The 22,404-nt window shown below is 39.1% G+C and overlaps 1 protein-coding gene across 3 annotated transcripts in view; it reads left to right on the forward strand.

Annotated features, from left to right (window-relative positions):
• Positions 1–22,404, forward strand: part of LOC145990145 (lactadherin-like) — a 299,516-nt gene that overhangs the window by 242,657 nt on the left and 34,455 nt on the right. For all 3 annotated transcript variants that reach the window (XM_083125812.1, XM_083125810.1, XM_083125811.1), the window contains exons 4-6: positions 12,869–13,071; positions 17,607–17,729; positions 19,150–19,288. In XM_083125812.1, the coding sequence (XP_082981938.1) occupies positions 12,869–13,071; positions 17,607–17,729; positions 19,150–19,288 (465 nt within the window). The remainder of the gene's footprint in view (positions 1–12,868; positions 13,072–17,606; positions 17,730–19,149; positions 19,289–22,404) is intronic.

A 22,404-nucleotide genomic window follows, 5' to 3' on the forward strand; every position in this document is an offset into this window, starting at 1 on the left:
AGAAACTAGCGAAAACTCGTGTCATCAGAGTATTTAGCCGTTCGCGAATACAACACAATCACTATTTCGTACATTATCTTCACTGTTAACTACCACGTTATCTGAAATTAATGTAACTGGACATCGTAATGTCTTATTTCAGTGTAAACATTGCCGAGTCCCAACTCACGTCGAGGTTCGGTGGGAGTCTGTCAACCGTAACAGCCTAACGTGGGCTGCGTCACAACGCCCATGATATATATTCACAAGAGGCAGCTATCGTGTTTCTGCAGACGACAGAAATTCAGCGAAACGGTCAACAGAAATTTCTTTCCTTGTCACGTATTTACGAGCCACATTAGCTGACACTATCCTTGTTTAACACTGTCTCTAGAAGTAACGGACAAAGTTTGAAGCTTTGGCGCCACCTCCCTGTCTGAAGGCTCCATATTTCAACGTCGCGTTTCTAATCGTAAGCCAGTAGTTAACTACAGTACCAAGTTTTCTATTAGTGGACGTATAAATCATGACGATGATCTAGTGTGGTCGATTACGGGACATATAAGGGAGCTTTTCTAGAAGATTCTTCAGTTCCCGCGCACCCATCTTTCTTCCCGCCTTCACTCTGATAAGAACTTCTCACAAATTTCAAGTCAGGGATGTGTCTCGCAGCAAAGTGAGATATTTAACATTGCATGACACCCTGTTGTCTTCGTGTATGATTCAGATCTTGTATATGGAAAAACTTTGACTGGAGATAGTGCTCTGTGTGGAGAGTAGTGTTTCAGGCTTGTGATGAAGCGTAGCGGGCTGTGGTTGAAGTGAAGCGTTCTTGCAAGTTCAGGGGGACATTTGTTCCCCCCAGTATGCTCTTAAATAAAAATAAGCATTTTCAGTCCCAAGCAACTATGGAGGGGGAGGGGAATCATTATTTCCAATGTAATTGGACTTTCTAACGTCGTTCTCTAGAAAATTTCTTGTTATTAACATTCCCACTCACTTTATTCGTTAGATGTTACCTCCAATGTTTGCAGAATAAATTACTCATACATTGGAAATCATCAGCAGCAGTTGGGTGCCAAAACTTGGGGGCAAGTACATTTTACTTTTTCTTGGCAGACAAGGCATTAAGTGGCGATAGTCATGGGCGGAGTTTGAGCTTTTGCTTTGGCGGGGCCAGACTCTGGGAGAAGCATATGATGTACCTGAGGGTTATTGAATATACACTAATTTATAAGGGGTACGGAGGCCTTTCCCCGGAATTTTTTTTTTAAAAAAAAACAACAACTTAAAAACACTGAGTTTTAGGCCTTTTATATTTGAAAATGTTGAATTTCCTCGCTTAAGTAAACAAATATTAATTAGTATATTGGTTGTCAGTTTTATAAGAAGCAAAACAGTACAATTATTGCATTTTGCATTTCATTATTTTTTATTGATACAATACTCGTATTACTTTTAAAAAGTTACAGAACAATAGTACGTTTCAGAAATTTTAGAAAAAATTAAATTGAAAAGTTCTTTTGATGCCTCAGCAGTAACTGTTGACTCAACACAAAGTTATTTTACGTTTTTCTTTCTTCAAACTGTACACATCAATCAAATCGTCTAAGACCCGCTATTGCGGCGTAATTACAGCACATGCCAACATGCCAAACTTCAAGATTTGCGGTATGGCTTCATATCAAAAATGTAGTAACTGAACTTAATCATGTGTTATTTTTTTTAGTCTTCTTTAAGTTCTCCCCCTCCCCCCCTCTCTCTCTCTCGGGGGCCAGAACTCCGCCTATGGCGATAGTGCGGAGGCAAAGAGTGGGGGAGCAACTAGCCCCTAATCACCGCCACTGTTGGAAATGAATAAATTATGTGGACTTGTTTTGAATCTGCTGTACGGAACCATGTTTATATGTAAATTAGTATCTGAACCACAGAGAACGGAAATAGGGGAGGCTGAGAAAATTGGTGCCAGGGAAGTTTGAATTCTTCTAATGCAGTGATTTTAGGCGGGTCCAGTCGCAATCTCCTCTTTCGTACCCATCGATATAATAAAACAATGATATGAAATGAGGTTTTCTTTCCCCGACTGAATTTTCATCAAGGCTGTTGCCCTACCCCTAATCAGAGGGTCTGCGCACGCCTATTTACTGAAATACATAGCACATCAAAGAACATAACAAGTATTTTGCACGACATTGTTTCTACTCTCTCGTTTGCTTCATAGAACATTCACAGTCTGCACCATTTTACCAAACCCACTCCACAGAGAGCGAACTCACCAATTAGATTCCAGACAAAAAAACACAATAGTTCATTAAGTTTAGGTAGCCACAAAACTATTGCGAATATCTAGACAAGGAAAGTAAACCACGCGAAGAATCCCTTGGGTGCTCTACAAAAGAGATGTAAACAGACGTAATTTTTCAGAATTTTGAATATGGTAGCGATTTCCATGATGTAAAGAAATTGTCGACAATGACTTTATTGTTGCCGGTCAGATGTTCAGCGTGGCCTTCCTACAGATTCCTTACCATCAGGTTTCCCAAGAATGAAACTGTGGTGCCACATGGCCCGTCCCATACAGATTATAGAGTTCAGAATTATGTAATCTTTAGCACCCACCGTTTCCTTCAGCTAATTCAGGTCCAGATATTTTTCTAAAATTACTAATTTTCGCCCATCACTTGTGTATTGCCGTTATTCCTAAGTAGAACCACCATTAAGCAGTGTTTCCTGTATTCGACTACCATTTAGCACATGTGAGCTCACGTGTTAATATCAAGTTACCACACTCTGCTATTTCAGCACGTATTAACGCAATTCGTCTTTATGGGGTCCCCAGCCATTAGAAACACGAAAAGGCTTTTTGGCATCGGTGCTTAGCGTCTTATTCCTCACCCTCCCTTCTTCTGACGAAGCGGTGACGTCATAGCACTTTGCATCTCTCATCCAGAGAGGAGCATGTCGAAGCGAGCCGCGTCAATCATCGTCAGACTCGGCTTACGTACGAGTTGATGTCGCGTTTCTTGCTACGGAAGTAGCTTCTGTTCTGTTAACAAGGCAGGATTTTGCCTCAAAACACATGTCTTCAACGTGAAGCTAGCAAAAGAGCTGCTTTCGACTCCAACCCCTTTAAAAACTTGAAACTTATCTTTGACATGAAGTTTTATCTTTTTGATTTTTCTCTCGCTTTGCTGTCTTCAAACTTTCAGAACTCCCAAACGACATCAGAGAGTGTCTGGTAGTGGAGAAGTTGAATGATTGATTGAATAATGGTAATTAGACTTTGAAAGTTTTTCAATTGCATCTTTTTAATATTTTTGCGTAACTTAAACAAGTTGTATCTGGGTTTAAGTGTAACCGCCATATGCTCCATTGGTACTAATACGAACAAAGCATTACCATATTCTGAAAGAGAAATAATTTTATCATCAATTTCTTAAATACGCGTAAACACTCGTTCAAAGATACATATTAATTGAAAACGAATCACTCTACAATTTTATTTTGTCATTCTTGAAACATACATCACTTGAAAATACCCGCATGAAAAGAGCTAGTAATATCATAAAGACGAGCATGACTTACCAATTAGCTATATCCATCAGGTTAATGATACACCTTTATTTCAACAACTTTTGAATGTAGATTTTATTTACACGTAACAAGACTCCATGGTTACATACATTTAATACACCCAATAATTTTTAATATTAATACTAAAATTGAGATCAGGTCACATCAGATTAAACAACCATTTATATAAATTATTTTAGTTAATTCACCTATGTGAAAATGCATACTGAACCAGGAAGATGCTGATAATGCTATTATTTAAATGTCCACTTTATACCAATCAAAGGAAATATTATTCAAGAATCCAATAAAAAAAGGAATATCTCTCCCAACTTCTTTATCCTCCTTAATATCGGCACCAGATATAACAATTGCATTTATAATTTTTAGATTTTTTTATGATATTAATGCAGACATATACAAAACTCTATATATATTCAAAATTTGTAATTTGATGTAACATTCACTTTAGCATTACAAAATGTATGAACATCTAAATCATACATGACCATTGCATGATCTAGATCAGCGGTTCTCACACTTTGGTACGCGTACCCCCAGCGGTTTTACGAACAACTTAAAGGGGGTACGCGATCAGCTCGAGAAATGTCGGGAATACCCACACGATACAGGTTTGTAGAGCAGACTTCATTGTTTCAGACTTCATAGCTGTATCACTCAACAGGAAAATAAGGCTGATTTTGTCACTGACACTCTTATCTTTGTTTCATATTATTTTTGAAACAAAATACTCGTTCGAAATCTGTATAATAGACTAAATTTGGAGCCGAATCTCCGCTTGAAAGTTTCACAACCAGACATCACGAAACTGTGTCAGGCTATGAAGGAACATCCATCCATCTCTGAGGATTTACAATAACCCTTCAAATTTGTGCTTGACAGTTTGTTTACAAACTTATTTTTGTTCTTTATTTTTTATATATACTTCTTAGAAAACATGTATTTCACATTTTATTTTTTGTAACTAATCATACAGATTGTAAACGTAGGAACGAACACCCAAAGGCCTCCCCGATGGCGTAGTGGTAACGTCGGCGCCTTGTAATCAAGATTTGTCTCGGTGCTAACTTTTTCCCCTGAAGAACTGAAATTTGGTTTCCTCTTCACAATCTCTTTACGAAAGACCCAGACTGGGTGATCGTGATTGACGCATATGACTTTATAATTGTCCGCTGTATCATGCGGTGCATTACGTTATTGCCCTGTCTGCCTCCTCTTCTTTTTATTGAGTTGTTTACCAGACGATCTGCAGTTCCCGACGCAGGGAATAGGTCCGGTGATCTCTCGTTTGATCTTTCCAAGCCTGTCATCAATCAGATCTTCTGATCTGTTGACGCCAAAGACCCTTCTAGCAGGATGTGTCATTTATCTCTTTCTTCTGCGATTCAAATCCAAGTACCAAAACAATCGCTTACGTCCTGAAATCGAGGCATGGCGGATTGGGCCTCTTGTCCATTGTTGGGAAGATGTATGAAATGGATGCTGGAGGAACCATTTTGCAGATATGAGCAGTCCTATGTAGAGAAACTCTTGGAAACTTTATTCCCAGAAACTGTGGAAATTGTCAGTGGAACCCTTGAGGAAATTTCTTTCGTGGGATGCAATGGCAATTTTGCAGAAAGCACCATAGAATGTTTTGCATGAAGGGGGGCTGCTAATAAATTATTATCGCTGCTTCTCTTTCTATTTTGGATATTTTACGTCGAATTTCTACCCATTGGGTTAATCGCGAAAATGAGATGGATTGATTGATTTGGTTTATTTTGCTTCCCTTTTCTGCCACTTGTATTATATGGATCTGAAACTTGTTCCCTTACATTAAAAGAGGAACATAAATTAACAGTATTTGAAAATAAAATCCTTAAAGAAATATTTGAACCTATTTAGAATAATTAAATCAAGAAGATTTAGAAGGACAGGCCATGTGGCACGAATGGAAGAGGAAAAAAGAGTTCACAGAATTTTTGTTGGAAAACCTGACGATAGGAGACCTACAGGAAGGCCAAGACGAAGATGGAGGGATAACGTTGAGATGGACCTAAAGGAAGTCGGTAAGGATAGAAAAGATTGATCTTGCCCAGGATAGAGACAGATGCTGTAGCCATAAACCTTCGAATTAAAAATGCTAGAGAGTTAGTTGGATATTTTCTGCCACTTTTTGGCAAATCACAAATATGAGGATGAGGGACGATAATATGATGATATTGGTGAAGGGGTATAACGTTTTTTCTTCGGTTTTGCTTTTATTAGAGCACAATTTAAATTCAGCTGTCGTACAACGTCAATCACACAAAAGGAGACCAGCAGTGAATTTTTATATTTAACTATCTAAGTATTTATACACCACAAAATACAGTATTAATATATATTAAAGGCCCAGGTACCTGACGTCTGTGGTTTACAAACGATTCCGGAATACACAGATTAGTCAGCTTCCGGTGTGAATTTGTTGAGATATAAGACCAAACTTAGTGGTTACTTCACTGAGTACTTACGTCTTCGATGTAACTTCTTAGGTGTTCAATTCACTTGGCGATAAACACGCTGAAAAACACTAACGGTGAGCACTTGAGGGGAGTTGGGGGGAAAGCACAAATCTTGCTGATACAGAGTTCGATGTCTTCAATCTTCTAATCCTCCTGTCGTTGGTTCATAATAAACATGTAGCCTCTCTTCTTTAGTAACCTGTTCTCAGGTTCTGGTAGAGATACTGCACAGGCCGATAGTTCACTCACAGTTCGTTCCTTAGACACTATATCTCTTTCCGGCTGAGATTATGGCCGATAGTTCACTTACAGTTTGTTCTATAGACACTATCTCTCTTTCCGGCAGAGATCATGGCCGTTAGTTCAATTACAGTTTTTCACAGTCCGCGAAACCCATAACCAACGTAACACGGATCCTAACCGTATCAATGATTGACTCGGACTGTCTTTTCTGCAACGCACATCAACCGTTTACTCGAAAAGACGTTAACTTCTCTTGCCGCCCTTTTTTCCATCAGCGAGGGCGGGTCAACTTTTATAGGGGTGCGTCAAGATCGGTTACAGGGGCACTCGCAAAGAACACACATGCCCGCACTGGGTTCCTAACCAAGGGCAATGGCGTCGTAGCACGCTGTGCAACTTTGCCACGGTGATCGGCGCGATGAGAACGAACGATGAAGTAGATATTTTAGTAAAAATCGGATCCATACTTAAAAACTGCCGTAACAAAACTTTGTAAAATTAACTTTACGCGGTTGAGACATATTATTTTGCATATAATTAATATGTAAAGAGAGATAAATATAGATATACATAGATATACAGTGTGTGCGCGTGTACATGTGTGTGTGTAAACTAAATTTCTTGCTTAGGGGGAAGTTGCAGTCCTGTTGCTGGATGCAGGTGTGACTAAGGAATTCACATATTTACAGTAAAATTCCCTGTCTTTTTGAAGTGGTGATAAATGAAGGTTAACATTAGTACCTATTATAGAAACATTAAAGTAATACAAAATATGAAACATGTAATTGATCATTAATTTTCTCACGCAGGTACATTACCCATACGTTCGGTGTTTCATTATTGACTCCATTTCAACACTGAAGAGCTTAACGTCTTGTAACACGCTCTTCCATATCACGCCTGAAAGTATGCCGTTGCTAAGTGGAATAACATTGATATATACACCTTGTTTCAGAGCCGTGCATACATAATCTGAATGTCTTGATGAATGTGTCTGCATAATTCTTCTTATTTTGTGAAAGGCGAGTTTGATTAGCGTTGGAACGACCAGTGGCAGTTCTAATTAAGAGAAATTCGACCGAAGTTTCACCACGGTGTATGGTTGCACGTAATTTATATCTTGAATGAAGTCCAACCTTACCAAACACTAATAGGCATTCGTCATGTACGTAGAACAAACGTCAGAATGTTTTGTTAAAGCATAACAAGCACAAGTTGTGAAAAGCTACAGAAGATAAGTAGCAATTAATTGTAAATTTCCATCCATTTCTCAACCATTCGCTTCCTCCTGTCAGATGTGTTGTGCCCGTGCCAATTTGCTTCCTAAGCTAAAATGTACATTTATCACAACGATTCGGCTTACTAACACTGCAGCAATAGCCTGTTCTAAAATAAGGTGTGTGAACCTGCTAATCTGAATTCTCTTTCAACGGTCTAGACAATATACTTAATGTCATACTCGCAATTATGATTATGGCCAGTGGCGAAGCGTTGTAAGAAGCCAGGAGCCCGTGCTTGCCCTAAAATAGTTCGCTTTTTACAGAACAGCTTACTTGTGACTTAATGTAAAAGCATTTAGTAGAATAAACAGCAATATTGGCTGTTTCACAATATTCACTGCAAATATCAAACCCTGCCCAGTATCTTAGACTCAACTATTCCACAGTAAATAAAGTTTCAACTGGCTTCTTTTTCAACTATCAAAAATTAAGGTCCTGCTGTAGGTTTGAAAGAGTCGTAATTTGAATCGTAGTACAAAAGATATATTTAATTTAAAACCCCAAGAAGCATTGATAACGCTTATTTTCTGTTGTGACCTTTAAAAAATTTTCCGAATTTAAATTGAATTATTTTGATTAACATTGAAATATTTTTTTAATGAGAGTTTATTTCAGTTCAACTATATTGATTTATGTATTTAGAACTATATTTCGTGAGGGGTCCGAAGCAAGTGCTCACGCGTAATACTACTACCACTATTACTAGAGGAGAAGGTCTAAATATGGGCGAAGGTTTAAATATGGGTTTTGGAGTTATGAGCGCTGCCGGGTGCTGCAGCCTGGCAGAGGCTTTTGGAACTGGTTATCTGTCAAGCACAAAGGTTGCTGCGCCAATTCGCAAGAGAAAGTGGTGCTTAGTTCCGGCCTTGGACGCTGTTATAGAATTGCGACCTCCGAAAACTTTTTGCAGGTATGTTTTAACTCAGCGTTTTCTGATTTCTCATCTGCTTTGTATAGGTTATGATATTAGCGGAATATAAAACAAATGTGGGCTTTTATAATGCCATGATTTGTTTGTGAAATTTGTACCACAGAGAGTGAAAATAAATTGAAGAAGAGAAATAGCATGATGGTCTAAATATGGGCTATTACATGAGGTCTAATGTTGAGAACACATTTTCAACAAATATTTGGATGTTTTTCGTAATTTCTATTTTTCCCATTCCGCGGGATTTTCAAAACAACGAATTATTCATAAATATGAATTTTCTAATGTTTTAGCGATAAATGACTTTTTTTTTAAAAAAAATAATTGCTTTTTGTGATATTGCCACTAGTAGCCCATATTTAGGCCACAATTTGAAATACATCATTTTACAATTTTTTGGAAATTGCTTTTCTTTTTTTAAAAAAATGGAGACCTTTTATACTTTAGCATGCTATTACATTTAAGTATATATTTCATAGATATACATTTTAAAGGCAGGTGCTTGATATATTAATTTCTTTCCTCCGAAGACAACATAAAAAGGGGGCCCATATTTAGACCTTTTCCTCTGATAATGTGTATAATTAATAGGTTAATAATAGTAATAAGTATTTATTAATAATATTTTATAAATTTTGGTCAATTTATTTTTATTATTACGTGAACATGGAAAATTGGTAAGAATCGAAATAAAACAGCACAACATAACATTGCAGATTTCACTTTAAACTGTAGGTCCGGTCCCAATTAGTCTGAGTATAAATTGGACTTCAACTTCAACAGAGAAACTCAGTATCTTGCAACTTCTTATATCCTACGTCAAGCAAGAATAAATGAATATGAAGAATGTTTCCCATGAGCGTCTGTCTACTGCTTGATTGAAATCTTAACATTCAAAAGGAGACAATCTAGAACGACGCATCGACCTTGAGGTATAATAATAAAGCAATGAAAGCTTACTTACTTAACAGGTTGTCATTATGTTAATTATCTCAGAGGGGGTCCATAGCTCGGAGTGGATGAGCATAAAAAAGTAATTGCAGGAAAATTACTTAGTACGAATGCATTGGAATTTCCAGTATCATGTTAGCCACCACTATGAATGAATGGTTAGCATGACACATCAGGAAAGTGGTGGTGGTGGTGAGTTCGAAGCCTGTGTTAGGCATGCATGTTTCCTGATTGAATGGTTGATTTTCTTTATTTTACTTCGCGTTTTGGTCCTCTTGGCTAATTTCCGAAGATGGGGATGAGTGATGAAATTGATTAATGGACATTCACAAACAAACAAGCCCGAGCGGGATTCGAAGCCGGGACCCTTGGCGTCGCAGCGCGATGTGTTAAACCACCCGGTCACAGGGTCGGGCTGTTTCCTTGTTGTGCTCATATAAGGAGATTAGTTCCGAGTATCCCCCATGTGTCTTTCTTGTAACTTCTATTCCTTTTACCTCTTTCTGATTCTCTTTCTTTCTTTAGGTTTTCTCTTTTCTTTCTGTCGCAGAATGTTTTTCTTCTTGCCTGATCTCGTGTACTACATTGTCCTTTCTTTTCTGTCATGTTTTCTTGCTTAGTTTTCTTCACCCGCTCTCTTGGTCTCTCCCTCCCTCTCTCTCTTTTTGACTCGAGCTTCTTTCTATATCTCCTTTCCTTTCTTTCTTTCTCTCTTTGTAGCTTTCTTTCTTTCTCGCTCTCTCTCTCTGTAGTTATTTCTTTCTCTCTCTTTGTAGTTTTCTTTCTCTCTCTATGTAGTTATCTCTCTCTCTCTCCTTTATCCTCGACTTTCTTTTATTTCTCTCTCCCCCCTCTCTCTTTCTCGGCCTCCCTGAGGACGTAGTGGTAACGTCGTAGCGCACTGTGCTAACCACTTCTCCACGGAGGTCGGCAAACCGTAATTGCGTTCTTTAGTGTAATTTAAAACAAAATAATCACTATAAGAAACGCCATTTCGTGTTTTTAAATTATATAATTATCATAAATTTCCATAAATTGCTACGTAATAATTAATATATTAATTTTTTCAATCTTATATGGAAGGAGCTGCAACTCCTTACACCTCTCTTTGCGGACGCCATTGGTGCCAAACTATAAAAGGCTTAATGTATTTTGTTGCGTCCTGGGATCAGAAACGTCCCCACGCCACTGTTCCCATGCATCGTCGAGAATTTATCGCCGCTGAAGAAATATAGTATGTGCTTTTTTTTTAGGAAAAGAAATCTCCCCTTGCTTCTGATGAAAGATAGAGAAATCTTGAGCTTAAAGTTGCAAGTTTCCTGGTGAAGGCGGTTCCCAAGTCAAAGAGGAAACTGGAACTTACTGGAAACTTGGTGAATGATGTCTGGGGGCTTTACGCAGGGGTAAACACCGTTCAATTGTTCTTTCATCGTCTACAAAGGCTGCCGGCTAAGATACCCTCCCCTCGCTGTGCAGATCTTTGAAATGACTTTTCGCAAAACCGTGGCCTTTTTTTACACACAAGTACGCAGCGAACTGCTTGAACCTTTCAAGGGCGTGCTGGCTCACCCAGGGGGGCAGCATTGCACGTGGGGCCCCCGAGAGAATAACCACGAAGGAAATATGCCATATAACGTATACAAAGACGCCTGGAAGATTTTCCAAGGAGTAGGGGCGGTCGAAATCGAAAGTTTCGTCCTTAAAGTGAGATATAATGATGTCATGGTTGTGTGCCATCAGAAGAAAGAAAGAAGTGTTTAAGGTGGGGGAGAGAAATAAAATAAATTTTGAAAGGAATAGAAGGAAGATTAGAGTAGAAAAGACATGCAGGGAGAAAACAGAAAGCATCATAGAGAATGAGAGAATGGAATAGGAATAAAAGAGGAAAGAAGTGTAATATTGAAATAAGGGATAGAGAAAAAGAGAGATAGAAAAGAGAAGAGAGAGAAAGAGAGAGGGAGAGAGAGAGAAAGATTAATGTAGAAGCAAGGAAAAGAGAGAGACATATAATCGAGATACAGAAAGAGAAACAAAATAAGGTAAATAAAGCAGTGAGTGAGAATGAGGAGAGAGAGAGAACGAGAATCGAAAAGAAATACAGAAGCAAGGAATAGAAAGAGATATAAAAACGAGATACAGAAGGAGAAGAAAAGGAAGGTAAACAAGGAAACGAGTGAGGAGAGAGTTAGAGAGAATGATATGAAAGAAACTATAGACAAGGAGGGAAAGGAAAGATAGTGGGCTGTCACCACCTTATGTAACCTTTCCCTCTTTAGGTCAAAATAGTGTACTAATAATTTTATCAAAAATAACTCGGGGACATAATTAAGAGTATTTGAATATAAAATCCTTAGGAAAATATTTGGACCTAAAAGGGATGAGGAGACAGGTGAGTGGAGAAGGTTACATAATGTATAGTAGAACTGATAATTTGTATACCTGTCCAGATACTATTACAGGGTGTCTCATAAGTAATAGCGCAAACTGACACAGGTGAAAGTACACGATAATAGAAGCAAAAAAGTATCGGTAAACATGGGTCCGCAAACGAGCCGTTTTCGAGATAATCGCGAATATGTGATTACAAGCCGCCACCGACTTCATTGTTTGTAAACGTCGTTTTAGTTGGTAAAATGCTAATAACGTGTGCGAATGTGTGGTTACAAGCCGTCATTGATTGCAGTTTGTAAACACAGAGTGCTTTACTCCTTGCGCGGTCCGAGGTTTGCTCTTTGTTTACAAAACAGAACATTTCCGAGAGGTGGCTTTGGAATCAAAGTAGAATGTTCAATGAAAGCAATGAGATCTCCAATGACTTTTCTTACTGTATTATTAGCACTTTACCAACTAGGACGACGTTTACAAACAATGAAGTCAGTGGCGGCTTGTAATCACACATTCTCGATTATCTCGAAAACTGTTCGTTTGCGGACCCATGTTTACTGAGACTTTTTTGCTTCTATTATCGTGTACTTTCACCTGTGTCAGTTTGCGCTATTACTTTTGAGACACCCTGTAGAATGATTCAATCCAGAAGACTTAGGTGGGCAGGCCATGTGGTACGAATGGGACAGGAAAGAAGAGTTTACAGGATTCTTGTTGGGAAACCTGATGGTAAGAGACCTGTAGGAAGGCCAAGACGAAGATGGAGGGATAACGTTGAGATGGACCTAAAGGAAATCGGTAAGGATGGAAAATATTGGATTGATGTTGCCCAGGATAGGGACAAATGGAAGGCTTGTGTTGCTGCAGCCATAAACCTTCGGGTTTAAGAAGGCTAGAGATTTCCTCTTGCAGTGTAAAGGGCCACATTTCACATTCGTGTAATAATATAGGCAAATTGTTACTTTGCATATTTGTAAATTTTAACCTTTAGTTTTTAAATCATTGCTTTCTGTTTATTGCAGCTTCGTGTTCTCGGCCCTTGGGGTTAATGAGTGGCGCAATTCGGGACTGGCAGTTGTCAGCGAGTTCCAGCTACCCTACGGATAAGGACAAGGAATGCCATGTTAAGTACGCGAGGATACATCAGCCCCGGGCGAACGCCTGGTGCGCCCGCCACAAGGCCTCCAACGAGTGGCTGCTCGTGGACCTTGGAGTCTCCGCTAAGGTGAGTCCAAACTTAGTAGCAGCTAACAGCAATAATTTCAGAAATCGCTCCGCTCGATCTCAGCAGGCTACAAGAAAGCTCGATGTTCGCTTGTCCAGTTGGCGATGCATGAATTTCTCTTTGCAGTTTCCTGTACGCCTAGTTTGGTCTCGTCTTCTTGGGCTTGTGAACTTTGCCGAATCTGGTGCTGAAGGGTTAAGATGTGTGGTTGAAGAATGCACGCCCTGAGCGCTTGCTTGTTGTGGTAAAGTTCAAAGTCTTGTTTGAAGAGAGAACTGGTTTATTTGCGCCATGTTTTTTTTCTGCGCATGCGCAGTAAGATACGACGCGCCTCTATGCTCACATAGCATTCATGTTGCAGAGATAAATCCTAACTCACTATGTATGCGCAGGAACCTACGACTTACGTCACTGCGCATCCTGTATGTTACGTTGAAGGGAAAGCCCCTCCCACTCGCCACATTTCGTTCTGCACATACGCAGGAAGCTACGGCGCATGTCACTGCGCATTCTCCATGTGACGTTGCAGAGAAAGTCCCTCCCACTCGGCACATTTCGTTCTGCGCGTGCGCAACAAGAGACCACATCTAACTGCTCTTTCCCAGTGCCTTAGTGTCTATAATTTCAAAGTGCAGGGACGGCGTTCATAAGATCCTTTGATGAGTACTCTCTTATATTGGTTAAATTATTGTCATTTTTCTAGAGATAATTAAATAATTGAAGGACATGTAATATAAATAAACTAACAAAATGAAAATACCAAACTGGTGTAAAATGCTGTATTAAATTTAAAGCCTACGTTTTTTACCTTGAAGTCCAATTTATTCACTCAGAGAAATGTCATCGCTTGTAATTTCAGCTGGTAGTTCAAGGGAGTAACCTTAGACCCTTTCATTACAATGCGACGACGTTACCGCTACGCCATCGGGGAAGCCCAGTTAGTCCATGACCACTCATTAGCTCCTAAACATATTTCATTTTCCTTTGTAATTCGGACAGCTATACAGTGGGATCCACTAGTATTGCTTGGCAAATTGTCCATGACCATTTTCATTAACATTTCTCTTACATCCTATGTGTTTTAAAGCGATGGAATTTTATGTATGCTGGTGCAGAAGTTGTCAACAGCTTGTTTTGAGTTTTCTTTTAATTCTTGAAGCTCTTATTGGGTCAGTTCACGAACATAGTGATGGATAATTTGCACGGTAATACTCATGGATCCCACTGTACAACTCATACTTGAATAAACTTTTGATTCTTATTATTTCCAGCATAAAAAGAAAAAGACAACAACTGAGGAGCCATGCACAAATAATAGCACAAAAATGAAACCCTGTAGTAATAAGAAGTGCAAAAGTTTGCAGAAACTGTTTCAGATAAGCCAAGGAAACCCAACAGTAACTATTAATTGTATGTTTACCCATTTTTTATTTCTCGAGAATCTTTTTGCTGTATCCCCGTACAAGAATAGTACTCAAATGAACCATTATCGCGTTTTAGCCACACAAAAATGAAAAGTAAGAACTCTTTACAACATTTGCAAATAACATGGCTGCTTCAGAACTGTCTAACACAAGACAACAACAACAAACATGGCAAACACGAAGATATTACATCTACATATTTTAAAACAGTCATAATGGTGAATCTAATACTTCTTCTCACTGACCCTATCAACTGTGAGTCGACTTTGGTCAACTTGTCTGAATTTTTTTATCAAAATAAATTTAGTTCACTATTCACTTGTTATCAACAGGATGGAAAGAAAGAAAAAATACTGTCTGCCAAATCGTTAATTTAAATCTTCTTGCATATTCATAAACAAGCCATATAATGGGAGGATTGGGATCCGTGAGGAGGGTAATTAGGGATGCAGGGAATGGAACACAATGACGGCGCAAACCATTATACATTATAATTTGTATAGTTTGTTTCGTTCTCTGTCGAAATTTGGACATTGTAAAAAGATATGTGTGGCATATTGATTAATTTCCCCACATGTGCAGGCTTGTTTAGATGTTATGTTTAAACGTGCTAGGTGATCATTAGTGCGAACATGGCCCGTAGGTAGACGCATAATAAAAATTATAACTGATATTGGAAAATTATTTGAACAGAACCAAGAATTATTTTGTGAATGTTCTGCAAGCCATTTGTATGTATATATTTGTATGTGAATAGAATAACAGATAGTTAAGAAACAAATGACAAAAGTTTGATGATTACATATTTCAGGTCTGGCGTATAACGTTAGCCAGTAGACGACAGCGACAAATGTTTCAAATAATAGCAAAAAATTCTTATTGCTATTTATAGTGCTGAATAGCAAATGCCTCCCTCGTTGCAGTAAACAGCTTCTTGCGTAACAGACACCAATTTAGCCGAACAGCAGCTACAGCGCTCCTAGCGGAGGCGTGGGTGAACTAAATTAAGCACAGAAACCTTATAGCTGTATGAAATTACCCGCAAAATAATACTGAGATAAATTATGTAGTTCAACATTTATAGGCAATGTCAGTACCTACTTCCTAAGGCAACATGACGGTCATATTGTAACGAAAATAACCACAACATTGAAAATTGTTTTCCAGTTACTGTGTGCTTGTTATCAAAGGAAGATGAAGGGACATAAAGTTAGCTCATGCAAATGCGATGTACATAATACATGTTAGTCCACCGGTGAACATAAAGTAACTCTGGTGACTTCGATCTGGACGGAGCAGTACATAAATTTGATGACAATCTCAGATTTATTTACTTTCTGGAGCTAATTCTCCATCCCTACCCTTCTAAGGCACCGGGGATAAACTTCACAAGGGAAGGTTTCAGTGGAAGGGCTGTCTGTGTACACTTGGAGAATTAGTCAGGAAGTTTTCAGTTACTTGGACAAGTGCTTTGATCTAGGAGTGTTTTCTCGCCGGGTATTTGAATAATGGACACTGGTCCGGCTTGTTCAGAGACCAACCAGTAGCGACGGGATCATAAATCTATCCGAGCGTTCCTCCTGAATCGCCACGTGAAAGCTCCTGCGATAACCGATGCAACTTCGAAACTTCACCTTGACATGTTGTTGCAGCGGTTGCATATATTTAGGACAGGATGTGGCCCTCGCGGTTGTTCCTGCTTTCTCGATCCGTTCGTTGGTTTTCAGGTTTTTCTAGGCTCTATATCAATGCTCATTCAATAACTTTTCAGGGGCGTAGTCGCTGTGTAGGCCTTGGGGGAGCTCTAGCCCACTCCTTCCCTAAACAACGAATGAGAGGGAGAAGAAAGGACGAGAAGAGTATGAGAGAAGTGAGTCTTTTATGTCCTCGGTCTCGAAGTGGACATCCCTAGCTAGGCGGAATCCTTAGCTCAATTTGGGGGAAATGAAGGGGGTGCTTGTATGAATCAACATGGATAAAACTCAATGGGTGAGGAAACGTGAGCAAATTATCCTAATGGGGAATTCTTATTGAGATTTTTTTTAACTGGAAGGACAGTATCACCCACGCTCTCCCCACTTTGAGCACTGCTACCCCCCTGAGTATAAATCCTGTGAGCACCCTTGCTTTTTAGGCGTGTCACAGAATGCAATGTCTGTGTGATAGTGAGAATGCCATCCTGACTACTTTTCCTTTGCTTGCAGGAAGATCTTATTAATTGTGGGATCATTCGAGAGGACCAAACCCCCCCCCCCCTTGAATACACTATGCTACTCTTTGGTCTTTTGAATTAGCCCCATCCGATTCGCTTCACTTATTTTACACTAGGTGTAGTTCAGCCATGGTTGTTAAAAGTCCAGGAACCCATACATTCAAATGGGTTCTATTGGGTTACGCAACAGGACCGGGACCTTTTTTTCTCGCACAATTCGGTCCAAGTTGCATATTGTTTCATTTCAATACGGAACTTGGACCCTATTTAAACTGATCCGGAAAAAAAGGTTCCTGGACCGAATTGAAATATTTTACAGATAAAAATGTTCTTTACGGTCCCAGAACCCATTTACGCTTGCTGATTTTCTCTCCTGGACCGGAATTTAGTTCATTTAAAATTTCTGGACCTTTTTAACAACCCTGAGTGCAGGTGCAAGGAAATTTTGTTCAATCAAGTAAACACTGTTCGCAAAAAGAGAGGTGTTCAAGTTCAGAAGGTTCAACAAATGCCTGCCTGCTGCTTTCAACGTTCATCTGATTGGTTGACACATACCACGTGACCATACGCCACACTGTACACCGCTTCAGAACGTATTTGCAAACAAACATACTACACTCTGTCCAGAAAATCTCTGGACCGAGCGAACGGCGGAGAGGGTAGTGAGTGCATTGAGGGAGAGACGCAGCTGCAGCTACCATCCGGTTGCAGCAACGCTCACTGCTTTGCTCCGCCTACTCGCTTTCTACCCTTCTCTTTCTCTCCCTTTATGCGCGACCAGAGACAGAGTATATGCGACACCAAATCAATAGTGTTGCACTTTGTAAGCAACTAGACAATGGTGAACTAGACGATGTTATTATGTTCTTATGTGAGTGATTTGCTCTTCTTTCCTGCAGGTGACTGGGGTCATCACCCAAGGTCGGGGCGACCGAGAAGAGTGGGTGACAGCCTTCACAATTTCGCACAGCCAAGACGCTCACAGCTGGGAATTCATAAACAACGTCTACGGAACTCGAAGGGTGAGTTGCATAACAGATAGCGAGTAGTTTGTGTCACTTGATATGATTTCACATTCTTACACCCTCATAATTCTTGGTTGTCTCTGAATACCATGGAATTGGTTATGTACAAACAATGGGAGGATAGGTCTAGCTGTCACGGCAACTTTCCCCAACAGAATAGCGTTGACTGTGTGTGTGAAGAGCCAAGGCCGAATTCAAGGCGGAATTGAATGAATTTTCGCTCAAGTAGGAAAGTCATCACTATATCAGAACATTGCCTTGTAAATTAATTTGTAAATACATTGTTGTTAGGAAGTAATTCGGACACCTTTACTCAGGATTGTAAAATGTACTGTTGGGCAATAAATTAGTCCAGTGGCGCCGCCAACGTCAAAGAGCAAAATTATAAACTCTGGGAAGCTAACAAGATAGATCTCAATATTACATACTGCCTGCCTAGTACGAATAAATCCCTTTGCAAATGATATTACAATTACAAGCCACAAGAGATGCGAAGTTAAATGAAAGTACAGATGGCAGCACGAGAAGGCAAAGTTTCTACAAGTTTTTATAGTTACAAATCAACCCAAATAAGAGTAAGTTATAGATACGAAGGTGAGGAATTATTTGGAAGATATAAAGTAAATAACAACAATGTACGAGACGAAGGAAGAAAAGCGATATGAAAAATAAAGGGTAATAACTATATATATAAGTTGGGCTGATGCAAGTTAACTACAGTAGTTGTTCGTAACTAATTGTCAGCAGATATATTTTTTAATAAATTTAATCTGCGTTGGGCTACAAAAAAGGTTCTATTTGATTTTTTGCTAATCTCAATGGTTTGGTCGCATTTTTTAAAAGAAATAATTTTTATGATATTTAATTTTCCTAGTACTTTTTAAAGCTTGTGCCCAGTGGCGGCAATTAGGTTGCGAGGGGAGGCAGTTGTCCCCCCACTTCTCGTCACTTTTGCCCCCGCACTATGCTAAACCTTATCTACAAAGGAAAATATACTGTCTTTGCACCCCAGTTTTGGCATCTTGCCCCCCCCCCCTGATTTTAGAACCCAATCGCCGCCACTGCTTGTGCCTTGTAGCATTTCAATTAAGTGACAGTAAATTGTTTAGAATAAAAGTCGTATCCTAATTTATAAGTTTTAAAACGATAGAAGTTTCGATGTATTTTAATGAAAGATACCCCATAAAATGTGTCTCCAAATGGAGGATAGTGTCAAAAGATGTGCCTCGTGTCTACCTTGACTCATAGGACACTGTATTAGTGGTTAGAAACAGTTATGCAAGTTTTCATGATGACTCAAAACTACATAAAGATTAGTGTAAATACTAAATCCTAGGCTAAACAAACAGCTACCGTTGACACTACTTAACTTGCAAGTTTAGAGTTGAGACTCTTATGCTGTTTTTCCCCCTTGCAGGTGTTCAAAGCAAACTCCGATTCGTACACCCTGAGGCATAACTACTTGGAGGAACCAATAGAAGCTCGTTTTGTGAGACTGCATATTGTAAGCTGGCATCGACATCCAAGTATGAGGGTGGAAATTGTAGGCTGCCAAGGTAAATGTATGTAATTATATCTTCTAGTGTTCTTCCCTATCCTTGACAACTGGTTTCTGAGACGAGTTCGCTGTAGCGACGCAGAGGTATTACCGTATGTCATAAAAACAGTGATAATCAATATTTGAAAAATCACTATAGCTAACACATGTAAAATATCAGCCCTACACACAGAACCCAAAACGTGTCAATTGACACATATATTTTGATTTTAATAACAGTTAACGTTCATAAATTGTAAATGATGCACCTTTTAGTGTGTCAAAATACACATAGAAATGTATTAAAGGGTATTTCTATGAGATGAAGTTCCGTGTGATGCACTAAAATGCATCAATTGGGAAGATCACACAAGATCATTTCGAAGATAACAAACTTTCACTTTTAATTCATCAATTGACACAGCTAAATGTGTAATTTTGTTATCTTCGAAATGATCTTGTCTGATCTTCTAAATTGATGCATTTTAGTGCATTACACGGAACTTCATTTCATAAAAATACCCTTTCATTCATTCCTATGTGTATTTTGACACACTAAAAGGTGCATCATTTGCAATTTATGCACGTAAACGTGTTATTTAAATCAAAATATATGTGTCAATAGACACGTTTTGGGTTCTGTGTGTATGCATGAAAACTTAGGTGGAAAACAGCCTTCTGTTGGCTCGGCGAGGTTAGTCATTTTCAGAATGGTGTCCTTCTTTAATGCACAAGGCTGCATACTTTTCGGCGGGAAAATTTTTAATGATTTGGCCATTAAAGCATACGAATGAATGATTCTTTAATTGTGTTTGTAACATAGTTACGAAATGGTATACTGTATCCTTTTAATTTCTTTTTTTTTTGGAGGGGATGAAAACATCCCTGGAAGGGTAAAACTTTTTCTGGGGAGTCCCCGAATCCCCCCCGTTAATTTGCACACTGGTCATTTCCTATAAATGTTGAACTATGTAATTTATCTCAGTATTATTTTGTGGGTAATTTTGTACAGCTATAAGGTTTCTGTGCTTAATTTAGTTCCCCTACGCCTCCACTAGGAGCGCTGTTCGGCTAAACTGTTCGATGAGGACATACAGTAGTCGATGTTCGAGGAGACGAAAGTTCTAGACAATATACTCTCTGTCCCAGGAGTCTCTGGAGCAAGCGAACGAAAACAAGTCCTCTGCGCACGTAGTGACTTGAGAGGGCTCGACCAATGAACGCGTGAGAGGGGAAGTGAATGCATGGAGGGCGAAACGCAGCTGCAGCTACGAGCTGTACGGGAGAAACACATAACTAGACTAGTTGTAGATAATTTTAGTGAAGAAAATTTATAGGAAAATATTGGAAGATTGATTATGTGAAGAAAATACACTAAAATTTTTAAATAATGTATTTTTTCGACACAAAATTATGCGCAATATGCATAACCCTAAGATACAATGCACTTAAAATCGATAAAATTGCCAACACAGAACTCATTACAACTTCAAGATTTCAGAGTCTACGAAAAGTAAACAGCGGGTGAGCACTATCTATAAAATATATAGTGAATTCAAACATACTTCCACATATTACTAATAACGAAATAAACATTCCAGGATGATGAAAATGGTTCAAACAGTACAAGATAATAGGTCTAGAAAGAGTCGGCAATATATATCTGCGGTGTAAAAGAAGAATATATGCAATATTAGGTTACGTTGGATTTTCAAAAATATTCATGAAGCTGTTACAGAGATAGGTATGGTTGTGTACTAATTGCGAACACATGAAACTGATAAACCTGTTTTCAAAAATAAGGGCAGTGACGCAGAGAGACAGCTGGTTTGACTAACAACAATAGCCAACCTGATTGATAGCCATGGTCTTCTGCTTTGTAAGGTCAATCTGTCGACGTAATCTGGCTCTCATTCGTGCGTAAATGACTCGAAAACCCCTTGGTGCCTTAAGTGATGTTGAACTGCTTCAACAGGAAGCACCGGACAAATAATGTAGTGGGGGGATGGAACCGCAAAATCAACAGTGGGCTAGGTATGCCACATTCAAGAGTGGAAGACCTTATGTACAGCTTAATGGCTGAAGCAGAACATTCTAATGGCATGATTCATAGGATGATGGAAGATGTAAAACCCAAGGGAAAAAATGTTTTTTTTTTTTTTTTTTTGGCGAGGTGCACTAACAAATATAAGGAGATTGGTGGTATTCCTCATATGCTTCCAAATTTGAATTTAAAATTGAGATAAAGTTAATAATTGTATTATTAAATGACGAAGCTCTTTTCAGTTAAGAAATGTGTAGTACGTAGTCCTATGAAAAATATTCCACACTTTTATGATTAAATTATACGTATAGCTATACATTGGCGCAAACTTCAATCATTTCGAATTTTCTATGATCCAACAAAACAGTGACCAAGTGGAGAAAGTTGCAGGTCCCAAGGCAGATTCGCGATTAGGACACAGCCCTTCCAGGATATTCCTGTTCAGGGAGCAAGTGTTCGAAACTATTGTTCGCAATTAGGACGACATCATTGGCATAGCGCAACAAGTAAAAAACTGCGATGAATAATCATCTTGTACTCTTAGAAAAATAAGAATAGCTATAAATTCCGTGGGAACTGAGAATATCTGAGAAAGTCGAAACGTCCGAGAAAAATAATAATAATGGAATCAACATTAAGTTCACAGCAGCAGTAGTTGCAAATATGTAGATGAAATGAAGTATGATTTCGGCTTTCTCCCGTCTCTAGTTTTGAGATTATCTTGTTGCTTCCACTTTAGCGTCATCTTGCGGAACTTTTCTCCACTTCTTCTGGCAGTTATAGTGTAGTTATAACCAGTGTGGCATTTAGGAAATTTCCAGAGGGGGGAAATTATGCAGTCTCCCTAGAGACAGTCTACTGTACAGTGTGTCCGTAAAGTCATGGTGCACTTTTGACCGGTCACAGGAAAGCAACAAAACAAGATAGAAATGTGAAATCTTCACCAAATAAAAGGAAAACTCTCCAAGTTTCCGTACTATGATGCGCAAGCGTGTGCGCACACAGGTCATGACGCAACACTACGAACTGCGCAGCAGCGGATCTGCCCTCGCCCACGCCAGTCGAGATGTGGACGGTACAGAAGCGCTTCG

Source organism: Lepisma saccharinum, chromosome 7 (assembly GCF_977018435.1).
Source record: "Lepisma saccharinum chromosome 7, izLepSacc3.1, whole genome shotgun sequence".
Classification (NCBI taxonomy): domain Eukaryota; kingdom Metazoa; phylum Arthropoda; class Insecta; order Zygentoma; family Lepismatidae; genus Lepisma; species Lepisma saccharinum.